General features: G+C 35.0%; 1 protein-coding gene across 1 annotated transcript; it reads right to left on the minus strand.

Moving 5' to 3' along the window:
* Positions 1–2,481: 2,481 nt before the first annotated feature.
* Positions 2,482–12,807, minus strand: LOC128155453 (pre-mRNA-splicing factor CWC22 homolog). Its single transcript, XM_052817158.1, has 19 exons — positions 12,665–12,807; positions 11,275–12,235; positions 9,514–9,625; positions 9,215–9,368; positions 8,726–8,884; positions 8,358–8,486; positions 8,148–8,241; positions 7,711–7,839; positions 7,343–7,478; positions 6,958–7,164; positions 6,779–6,841; positions 6,593–6,682; positions 6,138–6,283; positions 5,906–5,983; positions 5,596–5,748; positions 5,225–5,352; positions 4,995–5,096; positions 4,530–4,681; positions 2,482–4,361 (listed from the first exon to the last, which is right to left on the minus strand). Exons 1-19 carry the CDS (start codon positions 12,670–12,672, stop codon positions 2,722–2,724), a joined length of 4,641 nt encoding a protein of 1,546 aa, XP_052673118.1. The 5' UTR covers positions 12,673–12,807; the 3' UTR covers positions 2,482–2,721.
* Between the last annotated feature and the right edge of the window lie 7,209 nt (positions 12,808–20,016).

The following is a 20,016-nucleotide window of genomic DNA, read 5'->3' on the forward strand; positions in this document are numbered from 1 at the left end:
TCGATAATGTGCGATGCATCGTAGTTTGTATTCTGTGAACTTATTTAAACTCTTCCCTGAAACCACTACACTAATCACAACTTCATTTTGTGTGATTATGGAAACATAAAATGTAACTAGACAACATCTCAAAGGACCCCACTTAATTAAAATAATGGACAATAGGATGAAAAGAATTTCAGAGAATTTTGCTTTGACCTTAAGCTTAACCTACAACTTAGAAATTTTATATATGTCATAGAACCAGAGACATAAATAACAGAGATTGAAAACTGATCGAAATCTTGCGGTCCCTATTGTAAAGTATTCCCAGTTTAAATCAGTAATTTCTAATAAACAATTATATCAAATTATAAACAGCTAAACTCTATTGCCAAAACCCAGATGGGCTTTATTCCTGACGTCCTACAACTTCTCCAGACCTATCAACTTACAGATTACCTGAATACATGGCTTTCGGATGGATCATTCCCGTCAAAATCCGCCTGGAAATCGACCGTACGCTCATCTGTCTATACGCACCAAACTCTACAACGAATCGAACGAACAGCATACGATCCGGACTTCTTTCGCTTTAATGCTGTTTTCAACACCTCTAATCCATTTATTATGTGGCAATACATCAATTCATATAGTGAAATTCAAAACCTCAAATTTACTTTCAAACTCATAGCTTCCAAACCTCTACAGACTTCGATAGCTTGTGTGTTGTGTGGACATTTTGTTACCGACGTATTTTCGCACGCTACCATCTCTTGTCCGGCATTAACAATGCAGCATTCCAATTGGTGGAACTCGTTGACAAGGTCTTTTACCGTACACCTGGAAGCGGAACTTAGCGGCCTTCCGGAAGACGACCTTTTCCTAATACTCCTAGGAAAACAAACACTGACAGTTCTCTCTCAAGCGGAGGAAATAGAGTTTAGGAAATTGAACTCAAGATATATTGTGACTTCTTGCGCGGTCTATAACAGACTCCTTGGGTAGCTCAATTCACAGCTCCCACCCCATCAACTTATTTAAAACTTTCTTACATTCAAAATATATGTAAATAATCTCAACCCTACATGTAATCTCATTCCTTATCACTACTTATACCGGTATGTACATACATATCTTCATTTTATAATTTTGACTCGTTGACTGTAATTTACTTGTTGTTTGTATTATTCTAATCTCCATAATGGAGGAAATAAAAGATGAATGAATGAATGAATGACTTGGTTTAAGTTCACTGCACACCATTACCCAAAAAGCTGTTTAAATTAAGTATTAGCCAAATAGGGCTAATTGGAGAGTATATAATTATGCTCTTAAAAAAATAGTATCTGTGTGATCCAATATGACCTTAACACTAAACCTACAAACATCATTCAAAATCATTGCATATCCTTTGATTAAAGGCACCCTGTAGGTGAAGTACGAGACAGATTAAAGCAAAGGGAGAGAAGATATGCTTCAGACAAGGATTTTTCGTATAATTTTATGACCTTCACATTTGACCTTAAAAATTGGTTCAAGGTCACTACCCACTATTTACTCAAAAGCTGTTTATGTGAAGTATGACTCTAATAGGGTTAAATAGAAAGTTTATATGCTCTGAAAAAAGGATTTTTGCGTGATCTGATATCACCTTGACCTGCAAACTTCATTCAAGGTAACTGCACCTTTACCCACAGACACTCTGAGTGTAGTATAAGCCAGATTGGACCAATGGAAGAGAAGATATGCCCACGACAACTGTTTTATACATTATTTTTTTATGACCTTAACCTTCAACCTAGAAACAAGGTTTAGGTCACTGCACACCCTTTACCCAAAAGCACTTTGAAGGTGAAATATGAGCCAGATTGGGCCAATGGGAGAAAAGATATGCTCCAGACAAGCAATCTCGGATGGACAGACAGATGGATCACTAAAGGGACCTGCAGAGTGGGGCCCTAATAAAATAGAGTAAGAGTTAGGGTTAGGCTAGACTGATAAAATACTATTAGAGAAAATGAACAATTCTTTATGAGGGCTGCTTGGATAGTCATTGCCATTTTTAGACTATATTGATTTCCAAAAGAAGAGCTTTGTATAAAAAATATTGAAACTAAAATAAATGAAATTCTTATTTACTAATTAAAGTTTACACATGTAGCTTAAAGATCATCTCTGAAAATTTAAGACATCTTAAGGCTTATTTTGTTGACCACCCAGACTTGTTAAAATCCTCTATAATCCTAGGGATCTAACAGGCCAATTAATTACATAAATACAGTACGATTCTCATGCTGGGCCATTTTAAAATACTTAAATTCACAACTGCGTGTTTTGGTTTGGTTTGGTTTGGCTGGTGTTTTTTTTTTTTAAATCAAATACACGTAGTTATAAAGCCTTTTTACTAGTAAACATTTGAAAATTATAAACTTTAAATCTTTACTATTCATGCTAATATACATGAACATGTAGTAGTTCAGAAAACAATAGCTTTAAAACTCATTGTTTCAATTTTTTTAATTCAACCATTCCTTTTGTATAGAAAAAACCCATTGGGTCAGATAAAGGTATGAATTAACAGCATCACATGATTCTAATGCAAGTGTAATAAAGATACACATAATTCATATATCAAATGAAAAATCTTTAGGGGATGAATATGATAGCACTTTGAAAATAATTCAATTATCCGGTAACTCTTTATGAAATGAATCTGAGAGCACTTTAGTGTTCAGTCTGTCACCTTCTACGATCTCTCTCCCTACTACGAACACTACCCTCTCTTTGAGGACGGTCTCTCTTACTTTCGAGTCTGTTGTCATGATCAAGCGATCCTCTTCGCTTTTTGACAGAATCTTTTAAATTCTCACTCTCAGAGTCTGAATGCTTCCTCTTCCTTGGGGGTGAGGAAGAGGAAGAAGAGCTGTCACTTGAGGAATCACTAGAACTGCTGGAGCTGGAATCACTTGAGGAGTCGCTGTCTTCACTGGAGGAATCCACACTCTGCCTGCTGCTCCCTTTATTTCTTCTGCTCTTTTCATCTTCATCCTCCCTGCGATTTCTTTTCCTCTCTTCCTCATCATTAGGAATCATCTTCCTTCTATCTTCTTCGTATCTCTTCTTCTTTTCTGATCCTTTGTCTTCTTCTCTGCTCCTGCCATTTCTACTGACTTCTCTGTCTCCTCTTCGCAGCATTTTTTCTTCTCTATCATCTTCTTCATAACCCCTCCTTGATCTATCCTGGCTGTTGCTGTAATTCCTTCTATCTTCATCTTCATGTCTCCTATTCCTCTCTGATTCTCTATCTTGTTGATACCTATCATCTCTTGAATCTTCCTTTCTCTGCCTCTCTCTACTTTGTCTAACTGCAGGACTTGTATTGCGATCTCTGCTCCTGTCAGGAGTGCGCTGCTTATTTTTACTCCTGTCTCTACTGCTCTGCCTATTTCTACTCCTCTCTCTTTCTCTCTCTATACTTCTGTCTAAGTACCCATTTTCTCTTTGATCTCTTTCTCTCCTGTTGCCTTCCTCCTTAATTTGACGTTTTTCATAAGCATCTTCATCAGAGTTATCTGCATATCTTCCATTACGTTGGTCCTCTCCTCTTCTTGATCTTCCTTTGGATGATCTGTTGTAATTCTCCTCTTCATACATATCTTTCCTCCTCTCTCCTCTTCTGTCACTGTATTTTTCAGTGTCTCTTTCATCTTCACTATCTTCTCTATCTTTACGTCTACTATTCCTGTCTTCTCTGTCTCTTCTTCTTTCACCGTCTTCTTGAGAGTACCTGTCATTGTATCTATCTGACCTGTATGCATCTCGCTGTGTTCTCTCAATTTCTGGACTCTCCTGTCTACCATCTCTTCGTGATGACCTATAATTCCCTGGACTTTCTTCATCTGCTCTCCCTTTGGATCTGGCATTATAAGGACTTTTGTCAGGCACTCTTCTTTTTGACTGTGGTTCTTCAGGACTTCCATTGCGACCTCTCCTTTTTGATTTTTGATTTTCAAAACTGTCCTCATGCCCTCTTCTTTGCTGTCTAACATTTTCTTCACTGTTCTTGCGCCCCCTTCTTTTAGGTGGCGGAACATTTTCTGGGCTATTCTCCCGTCCCTTTCTTTTTGGAGGTCGGACATTTTCTGGACTGTCGTCTCTGTCCCTTCTCCTAGGTTTTGCATTTTCTGGACTCTCCTCACGTCCCCTTCTTTTGGATCTTAAACTTTCTGGGCTATCCTTTCTGCCTTTCCTCTTTTCTTTTTCCCGTATATCTCCATTAGGATACCCTTTTCTTAATTTTTTTCCATCTCTACCTTCATTCACATTGGAGGATTTCTGTTTCTTTTTCCTTCTGGGGGCCTCATCTTCTGAAGAACTATCTGTAATACATTATAAAACAACCATGATAAAACATAAATGATGAGAAAACACAGCAACAGAAAAAAAAGAGTTTTGTAACCATAAAATTACTGGGTACCTCATCCAATTTTTTACCAATTTCAATTATCATCATGTAGAGAGGAAAGTAATTGCTCATGGCTTCTTACCTGAGGAGCTATCAGATGATGAACTGCTACTGTCTGATGACGATGAAGATGATGAATCATCAGAGGATGATGATGAAGAACTCTCCGACTCTTCTGCTTGCTGTTGAGCTACCTGTTTCTTCACATTTTTCAAATGCTCTCGGAGATCATCTCTGCAAAGAAAATCAATTTTCATGAAAAAGGGTGTGCTGTTTTATTATTTTAACACTAAAGTTCAAAGAGACATAGCTGTATTACAATATATTATTTTAACACTAAAGTTCAAAGAAACAAAGCTGTATTACAATATCAAGTATCATTGAGTTTGCTGTTTTTATATGTTAACATTCACGTATCTGCTGTCTCAATTTAATTTGAGACATTAATTTAATTTAAAAGGTCTACATACTAAGTCTATTTCTCTTTGGATGGTTAAATGGACATTGTGCCAAAACTAAACTGTTCAGATCAAACTCTATAACTTACGTCAGTCCACCGAGACCAATGGTGGTGAAGAAGTTGATGGAGAATCTGGTGTTTTTGGGGTTGTCTCTGGGCAATAGTCCTTCAAAGTATGGCTGGAGGGTTCTATAATCATAAGATATAAATTACAGACTTATAACAGACAATTGTATAATAATATGAAATCCATTACAATACATGTACATGCATTTCAATCAATGTTATGATCATCTTATTTTTCAAATGAAACTTACGGATCTTTGAGTCTGTCGTTGAGTTTGGGGAGACCGAGATACTCGGATAACTCCTGGAACAAGACTTTGATGAAGATTCTACTTGCAGATGTTGTGTCATCTTCATTGAGTTTAATGACCTCCAGAACCTGAAACAAAACAAAAGCCTTCTTTAACACTTCACAGATTCAAGCAAATACAGTTAAGTCTATTCCTTTACCCCCCAAAAAAGAGATTGGAGATTTACTGAAATTCTTTAGTAGTAGTACAATTAAAGTCTCTCACAAAATGTAATTATACAGCAAGTACCGGTACATTTGTACAATTCCATTGCGCTTATAAATTCTGCACAGAAGTTGACACTTTCTTTTTAAAAAAAAAGGATAAGTTACCTCCCATGAGATGGCGTCAGTATGAAGTAGATGAGAGAAGAACTTGGCGACATTCCTGAGTTTGTTGGTCTCCAGTCTGTGGATCGTTTCGTACTGTTCCCTGAACATGTTCTGGAATGGCTCTATGTACTTCTTGTCAATCATACAAAACCTCTGAAAAACAAGCAGTACTTCGCTATTTAAGAAATTTTAATATTTTTTGTATTAATTTCTATATTTACATGTAGAAGATTTGAAAATCAAAGTAAACATGTAGAATAACTAAACATGGAGATTTCTGGAGACATGGCAGTGCCCACATATGAATTACCTGTGCAAGTAGCCCAAAAAACTTCTCATATGTTCTCTGCTGTGCACAACAATCCAGAATCATGTTGCATAACTCAATCTGAAAAAAGACATCAGTACATCACTTTTCTTTAAAAAAAAAACTAATACAAAAAATTATCAGCTCATTGCACCATTGTTTTTAGTATTGTTTTCAGGTAAATGATATGCCTAAGTAAAATCATTTAATTTAATGTAGTAAGACATTTTCTAACCTCTTGCCCTGGCTTTAGTTCCAACCTCAGAAGTTTGTGAGCACACTCCTCAAAGTCCAGGGCACTCTGGATAGTTAAGTAGATGGTCCTCCTCAGAGCGATCAGGTTCGTCTCCGTCTGATCAATGATGGTCTGCTTTTCTCCCTCTGTAAAACCAGTACCACAAAAACACTTGTTTAAGAACAAATCTTTTACATTTGTCATTTCCAGTTTTACAATGAATCTTTGACAGAGCAGGTTATCACTTTCAACATAAAAAAATTATTTGAAGTTCTAAAGAAAATTCTTTTTCTAACTTTTTTTATGAACTTTTGACAACATAAAATATCCTACAGACACAACTATAAAAAGTAATCGATGCCTTGTATTCCTGTGCTTTTGCTCTAAAAAATTTAATTATATACAGCCTTCAAGGTTTTAGAACAATTCCCCTCTTGGTTTACTCTGATACTGACCTTCACCTTCTCCCTCTTCACTTTCACTATCACTTTCAGATCCTGACCCACTTCCTGACTCCTCATCAGAACTTCCTTCATCAAGGATCTCTGTAAAATAGAATCAGCAATGATCAAATGTTTTACACTACCAACTTCTGAATGTCTTTACACCATTTACATCATGCATAAGTCTCTATCACAAACCTCTTTTCAGTTCCTTGTACTTTTCCTCATTGGCCTGATACTCAGGATCAACCTTGAACACATCTGAAAAAAGGAATTATACAAGATATTAACACACCTTTAGAAAAAGTGATTTTAAGTGTAAATTGGTTCACACGCTAAGGAGAACTAAGTTTTAACAGTCACAGGTGTATTCTTACTGAGGATATCATCTGTTGTGCCCTCATCCTCTAATGTCAGGAGGTGTGTAAACTGGTCCTCTTCAGTAATAAGGTCCAATTCCTCAATGACCGACTGATGGTCCTTGAAGCCGTCCTTACGAATGGCGAACATGACCTCCACCATATACTGCACCCTGATGTCAATCTTTCCTTCATGCAAGACATTTCTCAGTCTCTCAAAAATAGCTACAATAAAAAAACATCAGTATACAAAACATTAAAGATGTATTTTGCATTGCTTTGGAAGAAAATTCCAACAAGAAAGCTCTATGCTCACCAAGCTAATACTTAATGCCATAAAAAATAAAAGACAAGGTATTCAAAAACTATTGCCATATTCCTCCTAGTCTTTGGAGGTTTTTACCTGTGACTCCCCGGGGTGTAACCTCGGTCAGTTTCTGCCCAGACTCCTTCAAAAAGCCCACCGCTACCTCTACTGAGTCATCTGTCGGGGTCTCCAGTAACAGGGTCAGAATCTCCAATGCCAAAACCTCATGGGCCTTAAACCAAAGTCTCACACTTATGAATGCTAATTTTCATGGCATGTATTATCTCCTAATGAAGGAATTTTCTTGGCATGTATATACAAAATTGTAACTAAATGAAAGTCATTTAACAGGTAATCAGAAATTTTGTTTCTTTCTGATATTCACTGTAGATAAACTTTTAAGAATAATCAAATAAGAGGAAAGACTATTTACATACAATTCATATTTTCTATAACTAACTTACAACTTGTTGGTTCACAAGATGGGCAATAAACTGAGTGGAGGAGAGACAGAGCGTCTTATCATTTCTCTTGAATCCACGACGGAACTGAATAACTAAACGTCGCAGGATCAACTCCCCAATTTGTGGAAACTGTTCATAGATCACACAATAGAAATAAATGCAAGCGTAAAAACATAAGAAGAAAAATCAATTTTTAATTTTGAAACTGCTTTATGGCAAATATGTAAATTTACAATTTAAAAAGATGCTGGATAAATAAATATTTCTTCAAATCATAAATCATTATGCATCAAAATAATAATTCCAAATCAAAAGGTCATTTCATAATAGCTGCAATCACAAAATATTTTTACAAATGGAGTAAAAATTTCAATACATGTAATTATATAAAACAAGACAGATGTGTACACTTAATCTTGTGGTAACTCTGTATGTACCTTTGTGTTAACCACAGCCACCAGGGCGGCGTACACGTGTGTAAAGGTGGGCGAGGCTGTCTGGGCCTGAATGACTGAGCGCGCCACCAACCCTCTGAAAGTAAACATCATAATATAACACTTCAGATTTAATGATAACTTCAAAACAGCACATCATAGGAACAATACTTCCTCACTATTTTTTATAGTTATATTAAACACTCAACTTACCTTCCCCTGACAATGTTTTCCTGAAACAGTTCCTGGACCACAAACTGGAGATTGGACACATTGACTTTGTTGATCAGCCCATTAATACTTTTCTTCAGGGCTTCCCAGGCAATTCTCTGATAGGCCTCACTGAATCAAAATCAAAAATACCACATTTTAAACAAGATATCTGCATGTGCTAAACTTCTCCAAATTAAATGCTGCATATACTTATACTAGAGGTATTTGTTATTATCCTTCCATTATATTTTTTTCAATCTTATTTTTCTAAGAAACAAGACAATCTGTGATGTAATGATAGTAACTAAGCTAGACAATTACAGACATTCTGCCAAACTTTCTCTTTACACAACCTGTGGTGATCTCACCTGGACTTATCAGTGATGCTGGCCTGCATGGCCCTCAGTCTGGCAGGGGGGATGTATGCCCCTCCTGTGCGAGTGGTCAGGGCCAATACCTCCTCCTCTTTTGTTTTCTTTGGTGCTCTTTCTTTTTTGTCTCCTTCCCCTGTATCACCCCCAGCATCTCTACAAATAAGAATTACGAGTAAAATACATGTAACTGGTTCATCTTTCATAATATCAGTCACAGTTTTTCTTAAATCATTTTTATCTGGAATTCATAGATTTACATTCAGCAAACATTCTTTTTTTTTTTGTGAAGAGAAATTCACTACACGTTAAACGTTTATCTTTTGTGCATTGCTTAGCATTTTCATCACTCCCTTTCCCATCAAAAACTATCATAGCCAAATTATATTTCACAAAACAAACAGCTTATCTGGGTATAAACAAATTCTAAACAGAAATACTAATTTCACTTCTACAGAAAATGGAAATTTGCACAGAAATGCGTACTTGTCAATCTGCCTGCTGTCCCTCTGTTTGCGCCTATCCTGGGCGGGGGACCTCCGTCGCTCTTCTCTCTCTCTATCCAATGACTTCCTCCTTCTGTCGTCCCTTCGTCTATCAGGTGATCGCCTGCCATCTCGCCTATCATCCCTGTAGCGCTCTGTCATAAAAAGAGAAGTCTTCATTTAACGTACTTAACTTGATTTTGATATAAGATTGTTAAAAATATACATGAGAAGGTGGATAGATATGAACAATAATAAGCAATGGATGTTTCAAAGTCAGAGAATTGGTATCATTCTTACCATTTCGCCTATTTCTGTCTGGACTGTATCTACGACGTCGGTCGTCTCTCTCGTCTGGAGATCCACGTCTTCCTCCACGCCGTCGATATCTGTCTTCTTCCTCCATTTTCCTCTAAAATAATATTTACATATTTCTTAATTATGTATACATATCCAAAGCAGGACACAACTACAAATTCATTCGAGTTATTACCACCTTGTGAATGTGAAGGTGTTATTTTAATCAATGAAAATTTTATGAAATTTTGATTCAGAATAACAATCCTTCATTTTTTATCTATGACATTTTTTTTCTACTTTGATTGAGCAATAGTCCAATCAAATTATGATTTTTAAATTACAAAAAATACTTGTTATCAAAAGTGCATCCGTTTAGTTTCAAATAATAAAAACTGACAATCACAAAAAAAAATTTTCATTCTTATCTATTTCTGTGGAATCATCAAATTTCGTGGGAGCGAATTTTCGTGGATTGCTGAAATTTTATAGGTTTATGGGGACGTAATTTCGTGTATTATCTTACACCCACAGAAAGAAATATGACTTTATAACCCGAATTTATTAATTCATGGAGGATATTAATTCGCGTATGACAGTTACCCATGAGTTCCACGAAGCTTGAGCCACCACGAAATCTAATGATTCCACAGTATACCCTTTAAGAGAGTTTCTTATCCCAGAGTTGATGCAAGAAAAGGGTCATGGGAACATAATCCAAATTTCAATAATTATTTAAAGTTGATAAAAAAAGGATATAAATGAAAAGGCTCTTCCTAAACATAACAGAAACAAAAACATCTTTCCTCCATTATCTGAGCATGCATGCAAAACAAAACAAAATGTAAACCAAAACAACACATAAAAGGCAAGGGCTAGAGGAATCTTATAATTTATGCTCAATTTCATATCAACAAGCTAGGAATGCATGAGACTGTGTCTCTGTATACCATAAACAACACATTGATTTTTGTTTAAATGATTAAACTTCAGGAACATTTATTGAACATTTAGATCAATCCAACACCTGTACATGCAATACACAGACCCTAAAATTTATATGCAGATATATGCCAAAACTGATTTAAAATTTTCCTACGTAACACAACTGTAGAAGTATTTTGCCGAGTGCATAATGAGATGGAATAGTGTCCGTCTGTAATAGGTAAATGAAGAAAACTGTTACACTCAGCTCACCCACCAAATGTAGTTGTAAAATTGATAAGTAGCAATTAGTAGCTGATTTTGAATTAGAAATATCATTTTAGGTCTGATAGATATAGATATAAGTACACAAAAAAACTGTATACAGGAAAATATTTGCCCCTGTTTTATTTTCACACCTTTTGCCCTCATTGTCTGTGGGCGAATTTACTTAACTACTTACTTATCCTCTCCATGCCCCGGATGAGGCATGAGGCCTTGGTGGGCAAATTTTAATTCCTTAACTATATCTCTCGTTAAATGCAACTTTGTCTGAATGAATTGAAGAAGGGGTGAAACGGTTTGCAACTGAAGAAGGGCGAAAATAACGGGCGAAAATAACCCTGTATACAGTAATAAATTATCAAGAAACTTTCCAAAAAATATGAATTATTCAACAAATATTATAATGTTAATGGCTAAATAATGGAGGAATTTCAATGTAAGCTAATTTTCATTGCTTGGTATAAAGGCATAACACAGCAACCTTTTCTACAAACGCATAAAAATAAAGACAGAGATGCAATAAGAAACAATAAAAAGAATTGTTTTGATACAAACCTTGACAGCACTTTTCAGTTTCTTTTCATTGTCAGAGTCGGTGCATTCCCCACTCTCTGGCTCACTCTCAAAGTTTCTCATGTCATGTTTTTTTTTCCGACTCTTCCTGTCCACATCTGATTCAGACCCCCCACTCTCTTCTTGGTACTTTGACATATCATATCTGTCCCCTCTGGGTGGGGTGTGGCTCGGTGACCTGGAATCTCCCTCAGATGGAGGCCTTCCTTCAGGAGATGCATCTATTGGCCTTATTTCCTCGCTCCTTGAGGGTTGGCTGGTATCTGGTGATCTCTCCTGTCTGTCTCTCTCCTCAGGATTATTGGGAGGACTTGATGATGGTGATCTTGCTTGTTTTTCTTCCTTCTCATTCAGCTGCCGTGGAGGACTAGATGAAGGAGATCTAGCAACATGCTTCTCAGGTTTTTTTCTTTCCTTCTGAGAGCTTCTTGAAGAAGGCCTTTCATCAGGACGGCGTGGACTGGAAGAAGGTTGTCTCTCTTTTCCACGCTGAGATGATGAGCGAGATGTGGATCGTCTGGATGAAGAATGCCGAGATGTGTTGTGTTCACTCCTGGAGCTTGCCCTTGATCCTGCAGGAGATGATATCTGTTTTATACTTGGAGATCTGGATTGCCGTTTTATACGAGAGCTTGACTGAGACCTGGATCTTTCATTATCTGAACTTCTTCCCTTTTTCTTAGACTCATCATCTGAGCTGGAATCTTGTCTTCTTTTTGAAGATGAGGACTTAACTCCACTGTCATCTAAACGTGAGGACTGTCTACTTCTATCATCCCCAGATCCCGACTGCTTTGGCTTATTTTTGTTCTTTTTTGTGTCTCCTGCAGAGCTGCTTGAGGATGAGCTTGAATCGCTATCTGATTCTGAGGAATCTGATGATGAACTGCCGCTGGAGCTACTCTCAGACTTTCTCCTCTTTCTTTGATCTGACTCCTCTCTTCTATAAAATAATTAAAATTTCTTTAAAAGATAGTGTTCATTTTCATACATATTATGCTTTTTGTTAAAAAATTGTTAAATGTTCTTAATCCAGGTAAAAGTTTATGAAAATTTGTGGGATTTTACAAGGTTTAACTTGACAACTTGTAAATGGTTTCCCGAATGGCCGACATGTGAAACATCCATATGGTGCTGATAGTTTTAAATCATAAAAAACAAACACGCTCGGACGAGTTTTATAAACTTAACTTTCTTAATTCAGTTAAACAATAAATCGTCTGTAAAAATAATGTTTGTGCTCGGTCACTATGAATTGGAAAAGGTTTACTGAGGATAAATGGAACATAATCAACATGAACATGCTTTGTTTTTAATACTATTACCCTGGATCAAAACAGATATAATACACAAATATTTGCACAGATCTTACCTAGGCATATCAGAAACTAGTAAATTGCTTCTCTGATGTGTGTCAGACCTTGTACAATACAAAAGAAGCGATCAAATTTACAAAAAATTACGTCTAACCGTCGCACAATCGTACGACACACAGACAGACGGAGATTCGTAACAGAGAAAACCATTTTGGACAGATATTACTTTCCCGGTTCTCTCAAAGGAGCTCTAGACCTAAATATCATACGACGAAGTAATCTTCACAACAAGCGAACTTCAATTAGAATAGAACAAGAAAATATGTGAAATCAAAAACAAAAGAAATTTTAATTTTTTTAATGGTTTTCAAAATAAAATGAATGAGAGAGAGAGAGAGAGAGAGAGAGAGAGAGAGAGAGAGAGAGAGCTTTTATGCATTGATTGTCTAAAGGAGGGGGATCTTCAATCTTATTCACAGTAACATTTTTTTGTAAATAAATTTGCATCGCGCCAATCCTCTTCCCTTTCCGTAAAACAAACATTTTCCTTCGGACCCTCCCCCCCCCCGGAAAAAAATATTGATCCGCGCTTGGAGTTTAATTATTCAATCTTCTGAGTTTAAGGTCCAATGAAATATACAGTATATGTAGTCTCTTAATGTTGTTTCATAATGAAAATGGTTACTATGATATGGTTAACATGAAATTATAACGTCGATCGTGTTTATATGCATCGTGCATGCAATGGATAGGCTTAGTACATCGTAAATGCATAATAAGGGACACGGACAATGCTTTTCACCTCCCACCCAACAAAATCGATAGTTTTCAAAAGTACTTTATTTCAAAAATATCGAAAGGAATATACAATGTAAAACCAGAGACATATTTATAACAATAATTTATTTATTTATTTAAAACTACAAACACATTACGAACTTTATAGAAAAACATTGTACAAGTTGCATGCGGTCACCGGTGCCGTAGCTGCAGAGTATAGTATAAATTCCCTTGACCAGATAATATTTTTTGATCCTTCAATGCAGTTATCTTGTAATTCAACCAATCACCAACTAATCATCCACCCACACTACCGACACCCCGATCCCAAAAGGTCATGAAAGGGACAAATGGAGACCAATGTTGCGACGCACTTTAAAAATTCAGCATTTTGAAAATTCTTTCAAAGTGCGTTAACTTTCGGACTAATTGAATCAACGAACTTTCAATCATATTTTTTTCGAAGTGCGTTTTTGAGACCAAGTTAACGCACATTGAAAAAGAGGGTGTTGCAGTTCTAATGCTATTTTCCATAAAGGAGTTGCAGTAAAAATGGAAAAATCAAAACTGCTACCTGAAACAAAATTATTTACGTTTTGACTAACGTCAGAAAATGTGATTTCTGATAAAATTTCTAATTTATTGATAACATAATGATTGGTTACAATCTAAAACTAGTAATCTAATTTACCGTCTTTGAGAACGTGGGATGGGGGTAACAAAAGATACAGGTCATTTACCAGCACATCATTTAATTGATTACATGAAAAATGTCTCCCATCCCATTTATTTCCTTCCAAAACATATCATATTCAGCAACTTTGTGTAAACGTATAAGAACGGAAAAAATAAATTCGCTTTGTTGTAAATTAAGTACAGTGATATTGAAAAAAAAACGGGGCTGGCGAAACAATGGTATGTTGAAGAATCTGTTAGTGTTTCAACATAAACCCTCTTTTTAAATTCTCATCAAATAAATCGCTTCATTACAGAAAGTTACATTGATAACCATTGAATTATTATAAACTAGAAATTAGGCACTAGGGTGTGGGGCTTTTTCCTCTCGCACTGATGTTCTAAAATATCGTATTTTTAACAACATGTTATGATAAACATAACTAACCAATCCTTTCTTCTTAATATGTTTGTTAATAAGCACATGCAATTGAAGCCAGTTGAAATATGTCCTACATTCATCTCATTTGTTCAAAATGTATAATTTATTTTCGTTTCCTGCATAGGCCAATATATCAGATCTGAAGTAATTAATTTGCTGCATACACAAAAATGGAAAAGACAGTTTCTAAGCGATGCAGTTTATGTTATATTTGGATTAATCAAATCTTCCGAGTTGTTTTTTTTCATATGTGTAAAAATGATAAACTACGTAAGCTTATGAGTGAAGACAAAAATTCGAATCGAGAAAGTGTTTATCAAGTTAGCTGAGATTGCATCGGGTTCTTTTTTAAATATATCCCATTGAACTAAGCAAGGGTTAAAAAATAATATTTTGTAAGCAGTTTCCACTATTTCGACCTTGAAAATTTTTTTCCCCAAAGTTCCAAAGTGCTGTCATGTTGTGGATTTTGAATTTACTGGGTGGGAGTATATATTTTGTTTTTACACCCACCCAGTAAATTCAAAATTTACAGCATGACAGTGCGTTAATATTGACGATATCAAAGTGCGTTGACTTAGTCTAAAAATTAACGCATTTTAACAAAAAATTTCAAAGTGCGTTCTTACCGACTAAATCACACAGATTTATATTTTCATATTTCAGTATGTATACTTGTATAAGGACCCCGCTAAATTCTGTAATCGTTTAATACCAAATTTTTTTTTTGGGGGGGGGGGGTGGTGTTGAAAGAATTTCTTGCAGGTTCTTAAGAGGTCACGTTTTCATCAATATGGTTTAAATGTTTTAATTGTTTATCAATTAATTATAAAAGCAAGACAATACTTTAGACTACAACATTAAAAATTTAACGGTATTGTAAATGTGCATGCATACTACATGTAATATCATATTTTGTAAGTTTTACGTATATTCAATTAATGTAATGTCAGTTGTCTTCAATTTTACATATATGAAGCGAGAACTTCGATCGGGTGTTTAAAAAAAAAACTTGTGGGGAGGGAGTATTTGGAAATTAAATAGACAAATTTATTGATTTTGCACAGAGCAAAGACAAATTGGTTTGTAAACTTTAATTTTATTATACTCTCATGAATCAAAACAACTGATCAATCTTCTTGAAATTGATACAAAAGGAAAATGTATAACGAGAATGAATATGACTCAGGTATTTAAAATATAATAACAAGAACCGAATTCGGGACCTAGACACGATTTGGATCAAAATTATATTTTTATTGGTTTTTTGTTTTTGTATTTTGTTTTTTTTTTGTTTAAAACTGTTTACTTGTGCATTAATTTTAAATGATTCACAAAAATTTGAATGTCAAAAGTCAAGTTACAAGCGAGGTACAGAGGTAAGAAATCACTGATATGTAAACAAATTAAAGCTCGATTTATATATTTGTTAACAAATAGTGTAAAGTAAAGAAATTACATTTTCTTTGACAAAATGACTTGTGACAAACAAAATAATGGTTCAAAAAATTATGTTATCAGCAAAAAAGCTGACTTGATTGAAACTCATACCGATATCACACATAGGTAAGCGATAACAAGACGCCAGCTTTGTTTACATAGCAAAGAACTCTGGATATTGCTTGCAACTCAATATTTGACTTTCAAACTTTAAAGAATCATTTAAAATAAGCACGTTTAATATTCTAGATACATGTACTTAAAATGGAAAAAAATTGAATTTTTAAAAATTGTGTCCAAGTCCCTTTAACACAGATAAACCATGTTTACAATATGTGTACATTATAAAAGACGTGGCGGAAAAATGCAACATTTGACTTTGTTATATTCAGTTGTATTTTCTCACTATATAACTCTATATAGACGAATAGTCAATAATTGTAATATTAGCTCGTCCGAAAAATATTGACCGGTCAATATTTTTTTGATATTGACCGGCTAGGAATAATATCTAGAGAACATTCCCTCTATTTCAAATAATCGCCTCTGATTTGTTGATTCGTAAACGATGACGCGAATAACTCTTCGCGACTCCAAAAACAAGGTGACGTCATAATAGACAGTCAGTCAAGGCAAGTAAACAACGGACGCGCAATGCGACGATTTGCTATCATAACGGATATAAGGATTTGCGAATTACTGTGAAGTAAAATCAGGTATAGAACATCTGTATGTTATTTCTTACGGTCGGCGGAATATCACCAGTGGCCATTTGATGCTGAGGATATTTTGGAAATGAACTTTGCACAAAATTGAATTCATGAATTCTTTGTTGAGCTGAGAAAATTACGGCGATCTGTTTTCAATTAATTTCTTAAATTTTGGTTTGTTTCTTCATATAACAAAACAAATGTTGACTGTGTTTTCGGGCAACATTGATTATATTATCCCCCGAGGGACGAAATTATTGCCCTCCGCGGCAATATTTCGTCCCTCGGGGGCTAATATAATCAATGTTGCCCTCAACCCCAGTCAACATTTGTTTTGTTAACGACGTTTTATGTCTTTCAGAAATTCATTTTCCATTTTCTATAAAAAAAAAAATATTAAATAAAAGAAAGCTCACCAAAATTGCCATAACAATGTTGATGATAAAACACACTGGAGCAAACAATGCAGAACACAGGATGCTAAGCACCAAAAACGTCATTTTCTAGAAGTGAAATAAAACAAATTCACAAAGGTAGATAAGAATTATAAGTATAGCGTGTATATATTAAAGGAAATACTATGGCGGTGAACAGTAAAACACGGTTTTAACGAACACGTTTATAATGAATTGACACTTACAGCGTAGTGATTTTCGTTCCACCGTGACTTATACATGTTGTAAACTTGACAGATATAACGAATTAAGCTTACAATGAAGCAAAATCCCCCTTCCCTGGTTCTTCGTAATAAGCGTGTTTAACGTTTAATAAGAATTTGGTAGTGAGTGTTTAAAATGCCATTGCCCATTCCATACCGACATCTGATTCACAAGTAACGCTGTATAGACCCACACATAAGAATGTTGATTGAATGATGAAAAACAACTGATCAATCTTCTTGAAATTGATACAAAAGGAAAATGTATATGCTAATAATGATGTTGGAATTATCAACGTATTCACATTTTGGTTTTACCAACCCTAATCGTTTCATAAAATATTCTAATGTTAAATAGTTAAAGGGGCTTTTATTATTTTTTTCAAAGTGACCATTGAAATATCCATTGACACACATATATATAAGATTAAGTAGAAATATGTGCTCTTAAAAAGCCGAGCTAACCCTTATTTAAGGCATCAAAGGGGCTTAATATGACTGAGGTCCTTACCCAGAGTCCGCACCAGATGGGTGAGGAAGCGATGGTTAGCGTCATCAGCGTGCTGTCCCCCGCCGACGCCAATTGGTCATCGTCCTTAAATATATACAGGAAAAGATCCAGCAGACCCAGCACCAGACACGCTACCCCCAGGCCGATCTGCACCGCCCCCAGGGCCTTGATGGCGGAGTAGGGGAATTTTTTTATGTCCGAGGTTTCCACCCCCTCAATCTCAGTGAACCGAAGTTTCGACTTCCCCATTTCGCTTCAGGAACTAGTTCAGGGGCCGCCCTAATATTCTGAACATTAAACGTCAACGTGTGAGTGCAAGTAGAAATTAAAATTGCCGGCATAATGTATAAATAAATATATACGTTTAAAGGATGGTCTCTTGATGATTACGGAACTATCTAATGAAAAAGAGGACTTTAATCATCGGTGTCTATTGTGTTGGGCGGTCGTATAGTGGGTGTTACACGGGCCTAGACTGCTGGATATCTTAACATTGATAATTAAAGTAACAAAGTCCTTATAGAGGCGCAAAAAAGTGAGCATGCGCAAAAAAGTTACAGTTCAGCGGTTTTTTGTCATTGATGTTTATAGAAACTTATAGAAATATCGAACACACAAAAAAAATTGTGGGCATAAGATGAAAAAAGAGAATTGTCTTCATCATTAATAGAAAACGATTTTTGTCATTATGGAATGCCAAAGGGTATACCACAAATGGAAATTATAGCATGAAATTCAATAAGAAAAATGAGAAAAATAAATTAAAAAAACACCGTGTATATCGAATGGCAGCTGTTGGTCTGATAATAAGGAAGCCATCTTTTAAAACATTTTAAAGAGGCAGCTTGGGAACTGAAGAATTTGTATTATGGAAGTCCTAAACTCAGCACTAAATAGGCTCAATAATGGAAAGCCTAGTTTCAAATTATATATATGGATTCTAACAATACATACTATAGATACTTGTACGTAAGAAAATGTTAATATTTTTCATGGATTTTTTTGTTATCACCTCTCCAAAATGTGAACCCCCTTGCAACAATTATTATAACAATGTAAGTTTTACGTTTATCCAATTAATGTAATGTAAGTTATCTTTAATAAACATATATGAAGCGATAACTTCGATCGGATGTTTTAAAAATATTTAATTTATCTGCAGAGGGAGCATTCGGTAATTAATTTAATAGACAAGTTTATTGATTTGATTAATTTAATAGACAAGTTTATTGATTTGATTAATTTAATAGACAAGTTTATTGATTTGATTAATTTAATAGACAAGTTTATTGATTTGATTAATTTAATAGACAAGTTTATTGATTTTGCACAGAGAAGAGACAAATTGGTTTGTAAACTTTTATTTTATATTGATTTTGCACAGAGCAAAGACAAATTGGTTTGTAAACTTTTATTTTATTATGCTCTCATGAATCAAAACAACTGATCAATCTTCTTGGAATTGATACAATAGTCAGGTATTTAAAATATAATAACAAGAACCTAATTTGGGACCAAGACACGATTTGAGGTCAAAATTTTATTCTTAATTTTTTGTTTGTTTCAAAGTGTGTTTACTTGTGCATTAATTTTTTGAATGATTGACAAAAATTAAAACGTTAGAAATCAAGTTACAAGCGGGGTACAGAGGGAAGAAATCATTAATATAAACAAAGCTCGAGCCTTATATTTGTTTACAAATAATGTAAAGTAAAGAAATTACAATTTCTTTGACAAAATGACTCGTGACAAACAAAATAAAATGGTCAAAAATAATGCTACCAGCAAAAAAAACTGCATTTGATTGAAGCTCATACCGATATCACACATTTAAACGATATCAAGACTCCAGCTTTGTTTACATAGCAAAGAACTCTGGATCCTGCTTGCAACTTAATATTTGACTTTCAAACTTTAAAGATCATTTAAAATACGCCCGTTTAATATTCTAGATACTTAAAATAGAAAAAATAAAATTTTTAAAAATTGTGTCCAAGTCCTTTTTAACACAGGTAAACTATGAAGAACCTTTAGAATATGTGTGCATTGCAAAAGACGTGGCGGAATAAATACAACATTTGACTATAAAACACAAAACAGTGTTCAATCAAAAGACTACCTTTTAAAAATAACTTCAATGCAATTTGCAATGCAAATATGACGTATCACAGTCCTTAAGCTTGGACGGACAA

This window comes from Crassostrea angulata, chromosome 7 (assembly GCF_025612915.1).
Source record: "Crassostrea angulata isolate pt1a10 chromosome 7, ASM2561291v2, whole genome shotgun sequence".
In the NCBI taxonomy this organism is placed as follows: domain Eukaryota; kingdom Metazoa; phylum Mollusca; class Bivalvia; order Ostreida; family Ostreidae; genus Magallana; species Magallana angulata.